This window comes from Arachis duranensis, chromosome 6, assembly GCF_000817695.3.
Source record: "Arachis duranensis cultivar V14167 chromosome 6, aradu.V14167.gnm2.J7QH, whole genome shotgun sequence".
Lineage (NCBI taxonomy): Eukaryota > Viridiplantae > Streptophyta > Magnoliopsida > Fabales > Fabaceae > Arachis > Arachis duranensis.
Genome location: NC_029777.3, coordinates 92,293,964 through 92,306,918, shown reverse-complemented (window position 1 = coordinate 92,306,918; position 12,955 = coordinate 92,293,964). Strand labels below are relative to the sequence as shown.

The window sequence follows — 12,955 nt, the reverse complement described above, 5'->3', positions numbered from 1 at the left end:
GAAGATTAAAGAGTCATCGAGAAACAAACAATAGTCAATATGCTTGAAGGGTTAAAGAATATTAAAGGGAAAAATAAAGACCTTGAAATATAGTACCCTTGACATAGCGAAGAATCCGAAGAACAGCGGCATAATGAGTAGTTTTGTGGTGCTAATAAAAACTGGCTAACAACATGAACAGCACAGGCAATATCTAGTTGATAAGCTTGTTTAAGACCATAGAGTACTTTGCAAAGAAAACAAACTTTGCTAGGAGAATAAGAATATCTCAGAGGAGGTTTCATGTGGACTTTCTTTTTCAAGTCAACGTTAAGCAAAAAGCATTTTACACATCCATCTGACATATAGACCATTTGCGAACTGTAGTAATTTCAAGAAAAACTCGAACAGATGTGAGTCGAGCAATAAGAGCAAAAGTCACTTCATAATCGATACCATACTCTTTAGTGCTTCCTCGATTAACCAAACGAGTTTTACACCTATCAATAAAGAGTGAATCTTGATTTTGTATACCTATCTGCTACCCACAACTTCTTGATCAGAAAAATAGTCAACCAAATCCCAAGTGTGTGCTTTATCTAATGCCTGAATTTATTCCTGCATTTCTTGCTATTAATTTGAATCTTTGAAAGCTTCCTTAATGACCTAGGTTCATGAATGTGAAGGAAAGTAGCAAAATAATAATAATGATAAAGATGTGGAGGTGGATTTCTTACCCTAGTACTGCGAGTGGACGTAGGAAGAAGGACCATAGGAGCAGAATCATCGTTCAACCTTGGATAATTGGGAACAATAGAAGGTACATGAATAGGAGGCTCAGGAGGTGAACTTGTCACAGTGCCTATATTATCATCACTGGAGAAAAGATCAACACTAGGATTAGTAAAGAAAGGTGAATAAGTAGAAGGAATGTAATGAAAGGAGGAAAAACTCGAAAACATGTGATATTTCCAAAATACAACATGTCAAGATATATGTTTTCAACGAGATATAGGATCCCAACAATGATAACCTTTATGCTAAGTTCTATAACCAAGGAGACAACATAGGTGAGCCCAAGGTTCAAGTTTATTATGTTCATGAGGTTGAAAGAGAACAAAACAGACAACCAAATATTTGAAGTGAATTATAATTTGGTGAAGTATTATAGATATGCTAAAAAGGAGTAATGTTACCTAGAACAGAAGAAGAAGGACGATTGATAACATGGACAACAGAGAGTACAGCTTCACTTCAAACACGTTTAGGACAAAAAGAGGAAATAAGCATGCACGAATAGAGTCAAGAATATAACAATGTTCTCGTTCGGCTCTACCATTCTGTTGAGAGGTTCCCGGGCAAGAGAACTTAGACAAAGTGGCCTGTTCAGCAAGAAAGTTTAAAAGTTTGGAGTCACATTACTCCATTGTATTGTCACGTCAAAAATTTTTAATGACTTTGAAAAATTTGTGCTTTAATCATAGTAGCAAAATTGATATAAATTTGAGACAACTCTTGTTTGTTAGACATTAAATACACCCAAGTAAAACATGAATAATCATCAATAAAGACAACAAAATATCATGCCTCCATAGAAGTTGTGGGAGCAAGCCCCTAAACTTTAAACTGTATAAGATTAAAAGAAGAATAAGCAAGAGGTGAACTATTATCAAAAGATAAAGCTAATTGTTTTACAGTTTGACAAGAAATGCAATCAAAAGACTCATTATTATTGACCAATCCTAATACTTTCTTAGACACGAGAGAACACAATTTTTCTAATGAACTGTTAGCAGGATGACAATATCATAAGTGAAGTGTGGATGGGGGAGAAATAGCACAGAGGTTTATGGTAGAGGGAACATGAAGATTTTTAAGTCCAAACAGTCTTTTGACCTTACATCCGGTCCCAATAATTTGTCTCATCTAAGAATTCTGCACGCGATAACTAGCAAAATCCAGTTCAACTAATTAACCCATAGAGATAAGATTGAAATTCAATTCAAAAATGAAATAAGTATAAGGTAGGTGAAGGTTAGACTGTGAGACGGATCCTTTATGATTCACATACATAAGAGATCAATCGGCAGTGTGAATAGATGGTGCGGTGATAATGGTAGATAAAAAGGAGAAAACATGATGCATAGGTGACATATGATTGAAATAACTAGAATCAAAATATCATTTAGAGTTACCTAGAGGAATGAATAGAGCAACAAAAGTATTACAAGAGAATAAGAGAAATTGTTTAAGAAAAGACTCAATATCGGTTGGAGAAATAGAAGATGGACTACCAAAAGCAGATTGGGTAGATACATTAGCGGCGACAACTGCAGTAACAGGCACAGACTTTGGAGCGTTGGAGCAAGGATGATACCTGTTTTGATCTGGACGAGGTGGACGGGTAGGACAAGTAGTTATCAAGTGACCTAATAGTTTGCAGTAATGATAATACAAAGTGAAACAGTTGGAAGCAGGACGGACCAACACTTAATGAAGATTTGCCCCCACAAAGTCTTTTTAAAAAAACTAATACTTATATATATATATATAAATAAATAAACTCAAAAAATAGTGATAATTAACTTCATTATATTAGCTAATTAATTGATAATTAAACTGAAACTTAGTTTTCTAATTAAATACAACTTAAATTATTAGTGTTTTTTAAAAATTATTTAAGATAAAAAAAATATATTATCTAATTATTTTGGTTAAAAAAAATATTTATACGATAAAGACTATAATAGGTAGATTTGATAATTAAATGAGATAATAAAAAGTAAAATAATTGTTTAAAAACATATATAGAAAAATAATATTTAGTCATGTTAAAAATAAAAAGAAAGCCATTATAAATTATTTTTTCATTATTTTGGATATTATACTGTGTATAAATTATATTTTTATTATTTTAAATATCATAATAAGTGATTGTGTGTATATTTCTAGTTCTTATCATGTATAGATAGTTCTAATTTAAAATTTTAAATATATCTAAACCAATTTGGATTGGTCAAGTGATTAGCTTTGTCGTCCGTTTAAGTAAGAATTGAGGGTTCGAATTCCGTCTCGTATGTGTAGCAACTCATTGCCGGCCAATTGCAAACTCTTAAATGGAACTCAAATTCATGATGGATTAGTCTTTAATTTGTTGGGTATCGTGGGAAGCAAAGCCAAAAAAATATCTATACCTAAATTTTATTATATTTTTGCCTCCACTGCTAAATTTTTCTAGGTCCGTAGGTAATATGACTTTTCTGCTTGCATTTATGTCATTCGGTGGAGGGAAAATCTAGAGAAGATGACCAAAACAACTACAATTTCAACAAAATTTCCAAATTTTGTCTATAACTGCAAAGATAGCATCTGTTTTGGATCGAGTTAGCCGTAAACATATTTCTTCAGACTTGAGATGAAGGAGAACATCTTTAAGGCTAAGCAAAAGATTTTGATGAAGAAGATGAGCTTTGATTGGCTCATAATCATCAGTAAGTGCCATGAGAAACTGAGTTAGACGTGTCCGATTGCGAAAATCTTCATAAGCTTTAGCATTAGTAGCATCTTTAAGAATATGTTCATAAGAGATTAATTGATCCCAAATGCATTCAATCTGTGTCAAAAAATCATAAATAGTCTGACCACGTTCTTGCTTAAGGTTGTGAAGTTTCTTAAGCAGTTGATATTGATGTTAAAGTTTAAAAAACGGTGTAGCATTTTGCTAAATGATCCCATACCTGTTTAGTAATTTCAAAATGTCAAAATTAAAGGTGGATGCTAGGTGTAGATGTAATACGAAACCAACTAGTAATTTGGTGATTCTTACTATGACAATCTTCTAATTTCTCAGCAAAAGCTTTGTCTGCATCAATGGATTCAGAGGAAGCTTCTTTAGATTTTTCAAACTCAATTTTAGTTGGACACACAATATCACCAGTCACATAACACCATAATTTATGGCCTTTGAAAAATCCTTTCATGGCTCCAATCCAATAATTATAATAGGAGCCATTAAGAATGATAGAAATTGGCTAAAGAATATTTAGTTTCTCTGTGAGAATACTTAAATATTCCTTTAAAAAAACAAGATTAAACCTGAATTTAGAGAAAGGGAGGTCGAAAATGAAAATATCACACTGAAAAATCTTGGGAAAGGTTCCCACTAGAGTGCTACGTCAATTGCCAAGTCAGCTGCCACGTCAATAGAATCGTGAAACGTGTCAGCGCACAAGAGAGCAGAAGATCCATGTGGCTCCCAGTCAGCAACATGATGTGGCATGGGTCAACAAGGTTGGTCGATCAACATACAAATTCAAGCGGGTCGTGAGTGGAACCAGTCGGGTCTAAATATGTGGATAAACAAAATTCTTTAATCTGGACCATTGATCTTTGAATTTGTGATGAATGGTCCAGATTGAATCTGGAAATCCGATTGAAGATAGATGGGGCAGCAAACTTCTCGGTGGAGCAGCGATCTTTGAACGGCGCGTGATGACGCGTCCAGTCTCCAACGACAGTGATGTCGAGTCCATTGAAATCACAACAGAGAGGTGAACACAATAGTGTGTGAAAATTTCTAAAAAACGTCGGAAAGATGACAAAAAAAGACCAAAAAAACACTGCGGTGAGAATGATGATGAAAGTGAAACATTTTCATCAATAGAGAATATGATAACAGGTGAAGGCGCGTGAGATAGCGGATTCACAAGATGCTTCATTCATTCAATTTAGAACGATGTAGAAAATCTTTTAAGATGGTTTGTGATCTAATACAACAACAAAAAGTGAACAAAAATAAAATAAAAAATTGCTGCCATAAACTAAAAAAAATGGCTCTAGATACCAAGTTAGGAACAAATATATTGAAAGAAAATCTATTGTCTAAGTTGCTTGCTAAATGATACACACACATATATATATATATATATATAATCAAACCACAATCATCACTAACAACTCAACTGAACACACCTAATTTACTAACCTTTATTCCAACTATATTTAACCTAATCCTAACTTAATCCACTAATATTATACTCTAATAGTTTCAATTCCTCATTCTCATATTGTCAACCGATCGAAACCACCATTCATATGAAATTATAATAATACAAAATAAACTGAACAAAACCATAATCCTTATTAGATATAAATGATCATGACAAATTACCATTCTCACATCAAATCAATATCATCGTACAAACAAAATAAAACATGTTTTTGTCAAACTATCAACAATAATCATGCAAGCAGAATAAAATATCGGTCCTTACTCATCATCATCAATCATGATCAAATTACATACTTGAGGACTAATATCCATTCAATCACTATCCATCATAAATCATCATGTATTATATCTATTCAAACCTCTTTTCTTAATCAAAACACTACAGGACTAATCATCATCAATATCATTTAGATCGCCTCACAATAATCACATCCTCCCCACTTCAAACCACAAAACACTTGCTCTACAATTCAGATTGGACCGCTATATATAGCTTGCGCGGCGGAAGTCTCTTAAACGACTTCCTAGACTCAAAATAAAAAGGTATTTTGAATTGTCCCAAACTTGCCAAAATAGTTTTCTTCCATGTACGTAAGATGCTAACCATCCAACATACCTTCACATATGCTGTCACCCATACAAGACGTACTCTTCTATCATGACCCTTCACGGACGTGGAACTTTTTTTTGCATATGTATAGACTTGCCTAATTTATTCCTATTCTATATAATATAAATAGTATATAATATATTACTATTTATTAAAATAAAAAAATGATCTCAAATGTTTTAAATAACAAAAAAATTTAATAACATATCTTTATATTAATACAATTTATCCCAAAATAATACTTATATCTTCATGTCAAAAAATCAAAATTAGCGTGTCCATATTCCATGTCCCTGCTTCATAGCTAGGGGTGGCAAACGAGCCTAAATCCGTCGGACCGGCCCGCATAACCCACTAAAAAGGGGGGTCGGGCTAGAAAATTGGGACTGGCAAATAGCAAAAGTTCGTGTAACAACCACCCTTCACCCCTTCTAGAAACAAAATTAAATTCGAAATTTGAAAATCAGTTACGAGATGGGTTTAGAATTTTGAATTACGGATAGGAATCTAATAATCGCTCTTCTTTTGAATTTAAAATTATCACAACCACCCTACCACTGAAAGTATATAAATAGGAGTACACCAATAGATATAAGATTACCCCTCTCAAATACTAATCCTCCCCTTTCTCTCTCTACGAAAATATTCCGTGTGCAAATACAAGAGGCAAGCTCATAGGCAATAAAAAGGCGTTAGAAAAAGAGTAGGAATTTATGCTTTTTACTTTTATGTTTGGCATGTATTATGCTCTATTATTACTTTTACTATCTATGCATGTTATCATGTTTCGGTGTCTTATGGCATTAATTATCTTTTTCCTCTCCTTTATCCACATTGATCATGTTTGTCCATTATGTTATTCATGTCCTCTTAAGCCATTAGTACATGCCTTCTTACAAGTCCTGTTTAATTATTTAATATGCCATATTTTCATTATGTGTATTTATATGATCTTTTAGTCTATGCCATTATATTATTAATATTCTTTTAGGGTCGAGAGTACATACCCTTTTATAAGTTTTATTCAATTATTTAATATGCCATATTTTCTGTACTTTAATATGATCTTTCGATTTATGCCATCATGTTACTAATATATTTTTCTTTCTGTACTTTTTAAGTTCTCATCCCTTCTTTTTTCCATACTATCTCCAGAGGAACATAGCACAGTGGATGAAGACGACGCAGCACCCCCGAGGGTAACTTCTAAGTATGACCCCTCGAAGCACGCCTGGTAGTTACGACCACTACTACCGTACTCGAAACTATATACTTAAGTCGAGATTTCGTAGAAAGAGACCCCTAACTAGCTGTAGTAACCTTCCTAGATACGACCACTTCAGCACTCAAAAAAGGGTCACCCGAGGTGGTATATCTCGAATCAGATTCCGAGGCAAAGAAAGAGGAGTACGACAGCCCTAGCCAGGAAGAGGACTGCTAGTACCTTCGATTCATGAAAGACTTAAGGGTCTTGACCAAGGATAGGATATGACACAAGGACGGAAGTTTCTTCGATGAAATTAGTTAAGATGCATTGGTTTCTTTTCCTTTTGTCATAATGTAACACCCGTCCGTCCTTGTGTCATATCCTATCCTTGATCAGGACCCTTCAGTCTTTCATGAATCGAGCTACTAGAAGTCAGACTCCTCTTTCTCTGCCTCGGAATCTGATTCAAGATATACCACCTCGGGTGATCGTTTATTGAGTGCTGAAGTGTTGGTATCTAGGAAGGTTATGACAGGCAGTTGAGGGTCTCTTTCTACGAAATCTCGACCTAAGTAGATAATTTGGAGCACGATAGTAGTGGTCGTAACTACCCACGCATGCTTCGAGAGGTCATACTCAGAAGTTATCCTCGGGGGTGCTGCGTCGTCTCCATCCGCAGTGCCATGTTCCTCTGGAGATAGTATGGGAAAAAGAAGGGATGAGAACTTAAAAAGTCTCAGTAGGAATGCTATGTAACACCTCCATATCTATCCTCAGCCCATATGCGGGATTTAAAAATCATATGGCATGGCATGTATTATGAACCTTTTCTTGTAAAACGTAAAACTTAATAGGCATAAAAGAAAGCGTAATGTTGACATAAGCAAGTCAAATAGAAAGGATAATAACTTATGAAACATTAACATAATCACAACTTAAGAAAATAATCATAAAAATATAATTATAATCAAAATTTTCTTTATACTTCTCCTTTCTTAACTTGTAGCTTTTATGGAAGGTATTGAGCTCAAATCGGTATAAAAATAGGAGTCAGGTTCTTATCCCGAACGTTTTGGCGATCACCACTCTCCCTTATCGAGAGATCATATTGATATCTTGTCTTTGGGGTCACCTTCCCTTAACGAATGATCATTCATCCGTTCAATTACAAATAGGGTTGTTTAGGCAAGAAATCATGCAAGAAGATGGACAAATATGGTGGTAAAAGGGACATGTGAAATAATGAAATCCTAGTTATATGGCATAATATATACATGTACTCTCTAAGTAAGGAGATATTAGTAACATGATGGCATAAATTGAAAGATCATATTAAAGTATAGAAAATAGGGCATATTAAATAATTGAATAAAACTTATAAAAGGGTATATATTCTCGACCCTAAAGGAATATTAATAATATAATGGTATAAACTAAAAGATCATATAAATGCACGTAATGAAAATAGGACATATTAAATAATTGAATAAAACTTATAAAAGGGTATGTACTCTCGACTCTAAAGGAATATTAATAATATAATGGTATAAACTAAAAGATCATATAAATGCACATAATGAAAATATGGCATATTAAATAATTTAACAAGACTTGTAAGAAGGCATGTACTAATGGCTTAAGAAGACATGAATAACAGGACAAACATGATCAATGTGGATAAAGGAGCGGAAAAAGATAATTAATGCCATAAGACACCGAAACATGATAACATGCATAGATGGTAAAAATAATAATAAAGCATAATACATGCCAAACATAAAAGTAAAAAGCATAATTCCCTACTCTTTTTCTAACGCCTCAGAATATTTTCGTAGAGAGAAGGAGGAGGATTAGTGTTCAAGATGGGTGATCTTCTACCTATTGGTGTATTCATATCCGTAATTCAAAATTTTTAAATTTCGAATTTAATTTATTTTTTAGAAGGGGTAAAGGGCGGTTGTTACAGCTCGCCTAACCCACATCGTTTAAACTACGGGTTTTGACGCAGCGGGGAGGACTTTTCCACTCTTAGTTTTTTTTGCAAGGAAGTATTTTTGTAATTTTTTTTACCAAAATTCAATTTCTCCAACCCAACTTATAGGAGAATGAAGATGAAAATTAAGTATTTTAGATTATGTTTATTTTGTTTTAAAAACACTATTTATAATTATGTTTTAGATTATGTTTATTTTACATTAGAGACAATATTTATAATTATATTTTGAATTATGTTTATTTTGCTTTGGAGACAATATTTATAATTATATTTTGGATGAAAACTTGGTTTATAATTATGTTTATTAGATATTTATAATTACAAAGACTTTAATATTTGTGAATATTTCTAGATCATCTAAAAGTATCACTGCTATAAATTATACAATACACCTGAAGTCATCAACTAATGAAAGCCTATATGACAAGCAAAAATCCAGGTGATTATTGATATAGGTCACGCCAAACACAGAAAGTTAAATTTCTGAGCTGCATAAACACTTGCTAAACAAACCAAATAAGTACTCGAGAGCAAGAATGTCCGTGCCGCGTTTCGACATTATCGAGAAAAAATAATTGTAAACAGGTGCAGTAGGTATTATCCAGCGACTTTCAACCAATTAGCAACTTGTTCTCTTCCAAAAAGGTATAAGTTGGCACCTCCAGATTGTATGGCGCTGGTCCCTTCCTAATTCGGCCAGAAATATCGTAATGTGAACCATGACAGGGGCAAAACCAACCACCAAAGTCACCAGCATTCGGCAAGGGAATACAACCCAAATGTGTGCAAACCCCAATCACAATGAGCCACTCAGGGTTCTTGACTCTCTCCGCATCCTGCTGGGGATCGCGAAGAGATCCAACGTCAACGCTGTTTGCCAGCTTAATATCATCCTCTGTTCTGCGCCTGATGAACACGGGCTTTCCACGCCATTTAACAGTCACAGTGGTGCCTGGCTCAATGCTGGAGAGATCAACTTCAAGTGAAGCCAGAGCAAGAACATCCTTACTGGCAGACATACTGAGAACAAACTTGAGGATAAGGAGACGGACCAGAGAGGCATAGACAAATCTACCACCTGTTAGGACAAAGTAAGCAAATGCCCTCTTGCTTGGGTCACCAGGAGGATATCGTTCATGATTGTGTTCATCGTATACAATCTTAGAGGAAGGGTTTTTGACAGCAGCAACAGTTGCTGGAATTTCAGGAATAATGTTATTTTCGTTTGTATGGACTGGCAATCCAGTAGCAAAACCTGGGTACAAATTGAAAATAAATTAACGAGTAACATTAAGTTGGCTAAGACGTTAATAAACCAAACCCTGGAAAATAAAACGAAAGCAACCCAAATGTGATGGGTACAACATACTGCTAAATGGTCTCCATAACCATATCAGCACGACACACCGGGTATTGTCCTTGCTGGTACTTGTATATAGATGCCCAAAATTCACTTACTTTTATAGCACAATTAAAAATCAACATACACACAATTAAAAGCCACATGCTCAGTAAAACAACAAACAAGTACTAAATATTTACCAATCAATCTCAAATAAGCTTCACTAATAACTTTTTTCTTTCTTTCTTCTTTTCTTTTCTTCCTATTTTTCTTTTTTAAATGTTTTGTCATTGAATAACACACTTTCATTATGAATTATTGAACCAGTTTCAGGGAAACCTAATTTATGCTTAATAGAACTCTTGAATAAACTACTACTTGTGAACCATTGCACTAGTGATATACGATGGGCAAATCATAGGATGGCACACAATTTGGTTATGAACTATTGAACCAGTTCCGAAGAAATATTGAACTCTTGATTAAACAATCTCTTGAGAAATATTGAACTAGTGACATAGGAGGAATAAATCAAGAATGGCACAAACAAATACCTTACATCATACACACATAACAATCATGAAGATATTCAAGCTTTGTGACCTGTCAAATATACTTTGGTGTTTATTCAAATAAACAGCTTAATATTTTATTTTTAATTTTTTGTGAAAGGGTAGGCTTTTTATCCCTAGAAGCTGGAATCAAAAGCACAAACAGTTATTAGCAATGGAATTTCCTAGTTATTATCAGCACAAATAGATGTATGCAAATAGTTTGGGAGTAATTTGTTTGAAATTGTAGTTCATATAGATGCTAGGATCGATTTTAGAAGGAAAGCTCCCCACATGGTATGTTTTATATTTTCATAATTTTTCATTGGTAATGCAATCTCTTGTACACATATGTTATATTTTTACTATAATCCAAAGTCTACAATGAAGCATAACCTTTTATACTTCAGAACAACAGCATGCTAGGCTTGTGTGTGTCTGTTCTCAATAAAACACTCTTGAAAAGCTTTTGGTTACAAGATATTTTGAACACAACATGATAGACTGATAGTTCAAATGCTCATTCGATTTGAATTCTATTGACAGCTGATAACTTCTGACTATCAAAAGAAAAATGACGATAATGCAAACGCAAGATATTTCACGTGTCACGATCAAAATTCAAAATTCCAAAAGAAGAAAAATAAGAGAACTATTCTAACGCCATCTTTTATCCTTCTGTTCTTTGTTCTTCGGGCACAACAGAGCACTAGTACAGCATCAACAATCACTAACACCCTCAAAATCCCACACAAATATTCGACTGCAATAATAATAAAAAAAAAAAAAACTCACAATAGATGAGCTTCGAATCTGGATACCAACCAAGAAAGAGTTAAATGATTTTTGCAAATCAATACTACGATATGACGAATAATAATAAAATCAGGTTGGCGCACATACCGAACAGACAAAAGCATCAAATCAAGGGCACGGGGCAGAAATAATCACAAATCAACTTGTTTGGTCTCTTTTGATTTGGAGATGAAACAAAAATGAATATGGAAAGGGAAAGGGAGAGAGGGAGAAAACCCTAACCGCGGAATGGGAGAAAGAATTGGGGTTGGGGAGCGGATCCGCGATCGTGGGAGTCATAGTGAGGGGCGATGGGGTTCCGAGAGACGAAAGCAGAGGCAGCATGGTTAGCTCTCCATGAAGACGAAGACAGAGAAGAGAACCTCTTTGCTGCAACCCTCAACATCTTCGTCGTGCTCGTGAGCTCTTTTCTTTATTTTCACTGATCTCCTCCCTTTTTCACTTCAGTTTTCGATTTGTTTCCTCTGTTGTGTGGAACGACCGAATGGTGTCCCGATGCTCAGGGATTTTCTTTTTTGGGTCAAATATGCCTTGCCGCCTTGGGAATTAATCAGTTAACAAGGTGGGCTTGCTTGTTTGTTTTAGTCCAAATTGTTGGGATAATCTGTTTCTTAGTTTCCTCTCAGCCCCGTCGTTTGTCGTTGGGCCTTTAAATCAATTCAAAGGTTAGAGTAACAAACGGGCTAGTATGTCCCGTTTCGCTAAAAGTCTGTTACTTGGTGGGTTAGTTTGTTTTGTCTTGTTTAATGAGATAATTTTAAATTTTATTTCTGTTCTGTTTATTGGTGGGTTAGCGGATTAAATTCGTCAAATTTTTTCATAATTAAATTTTTTTATTTTTTATTAATAAATTATTAAATATTTGAAAATAAAACTAACATTGTAAAAAATAAAACAAACATTGTCCAAAACATATAATTAAACATCTTCAAATCTCTAATCAATCAAACATAGAACATAATTTCGAATAACACAAAAGCAAGTGACATCACTCAAAAGGAAGTTTTTTAACTTTGTTCAAACTCAATTCCTTTTGATCTATATCACAATTATGTTTTAATGGAGAGATTGTTGAGTTGAGAATTTAACTAACTTAATTTGATGATGATAAATATTATTTTATTGGGTTAATCACCCAATTAGTTTTGATTGAGTTTGATTAGTGTTATAGGCCAAAGAAAGAATGTTGTAACAGTCCAATAGGAAGAAAATCAAACCAAAAAGAAAGTGGGCTACAAAGCACTAAAAGCCCAAAGTTGTTAAGTAAAAGAATCACTTGGGCTGAACAAGAAGAGAGCCAATACAAGCCCAAGTTACTCATCCAAGCTGATCCCACCAAAGTAGTACCCTCCAAAGCCAACGTTCATCTTTTTCTTCGATCAGAACACAGAGAAAAGAGAGAGAAAACTTCATTTCTTGCGCATTTCATCAAAAAAGAAAGAA

General features: G+C 34.2%; 1 protein-coding gene across 1 annotated transcript; it reads right to left on the bottom strand.

Annotated features, from left to right (window-relative positions):
• Positions 1-9,224: 9,224 nt before the first annotated feature.
• On the bottom strand, positions 9,225-11,993 carry LOC107494604 (cytochrome b-c1 complex subunit Rieske-4, mitochondrial). Its single transcript, XM_016115644.3, has 2 exons — positions 11,735-11,993; positions 9,225-10,058 (listed from the first exon to the last, which is right to left on the bottom strand). The coding sequence occupies exons 1-2, from the start codon at positions 11,895-11,897 to the stop codon at positions 9,415-9,417; spliced, it is 807 nt and encodes a 268-aa protein (XP_015971130.1). The 5' UTR covers positions 11,898-11,993; the 3' UTR covers positions 9,225-9,414.
• Positions 11,994-12,955: the final 962 nt, after the last annotated feature.

Excerpts from the sequence above, each read along its gene's own strand:
- LOC107494604 (XM_016115644.3), bottom strand. The coding sequence starts at position 11,897 with ATGTTGAGGGTTGCAGCAAAGAGGTTCTCTTCTCTGTCTTCGTCTTCA. Across the intron at positions 10,059-11,734 it reads ATTCTTTCTCCCATTCCGCG|GTTTTGCTACTGGATTGCCA; the intron begins GTTAGGGTTTTC and ends ATTTGTACCCAG.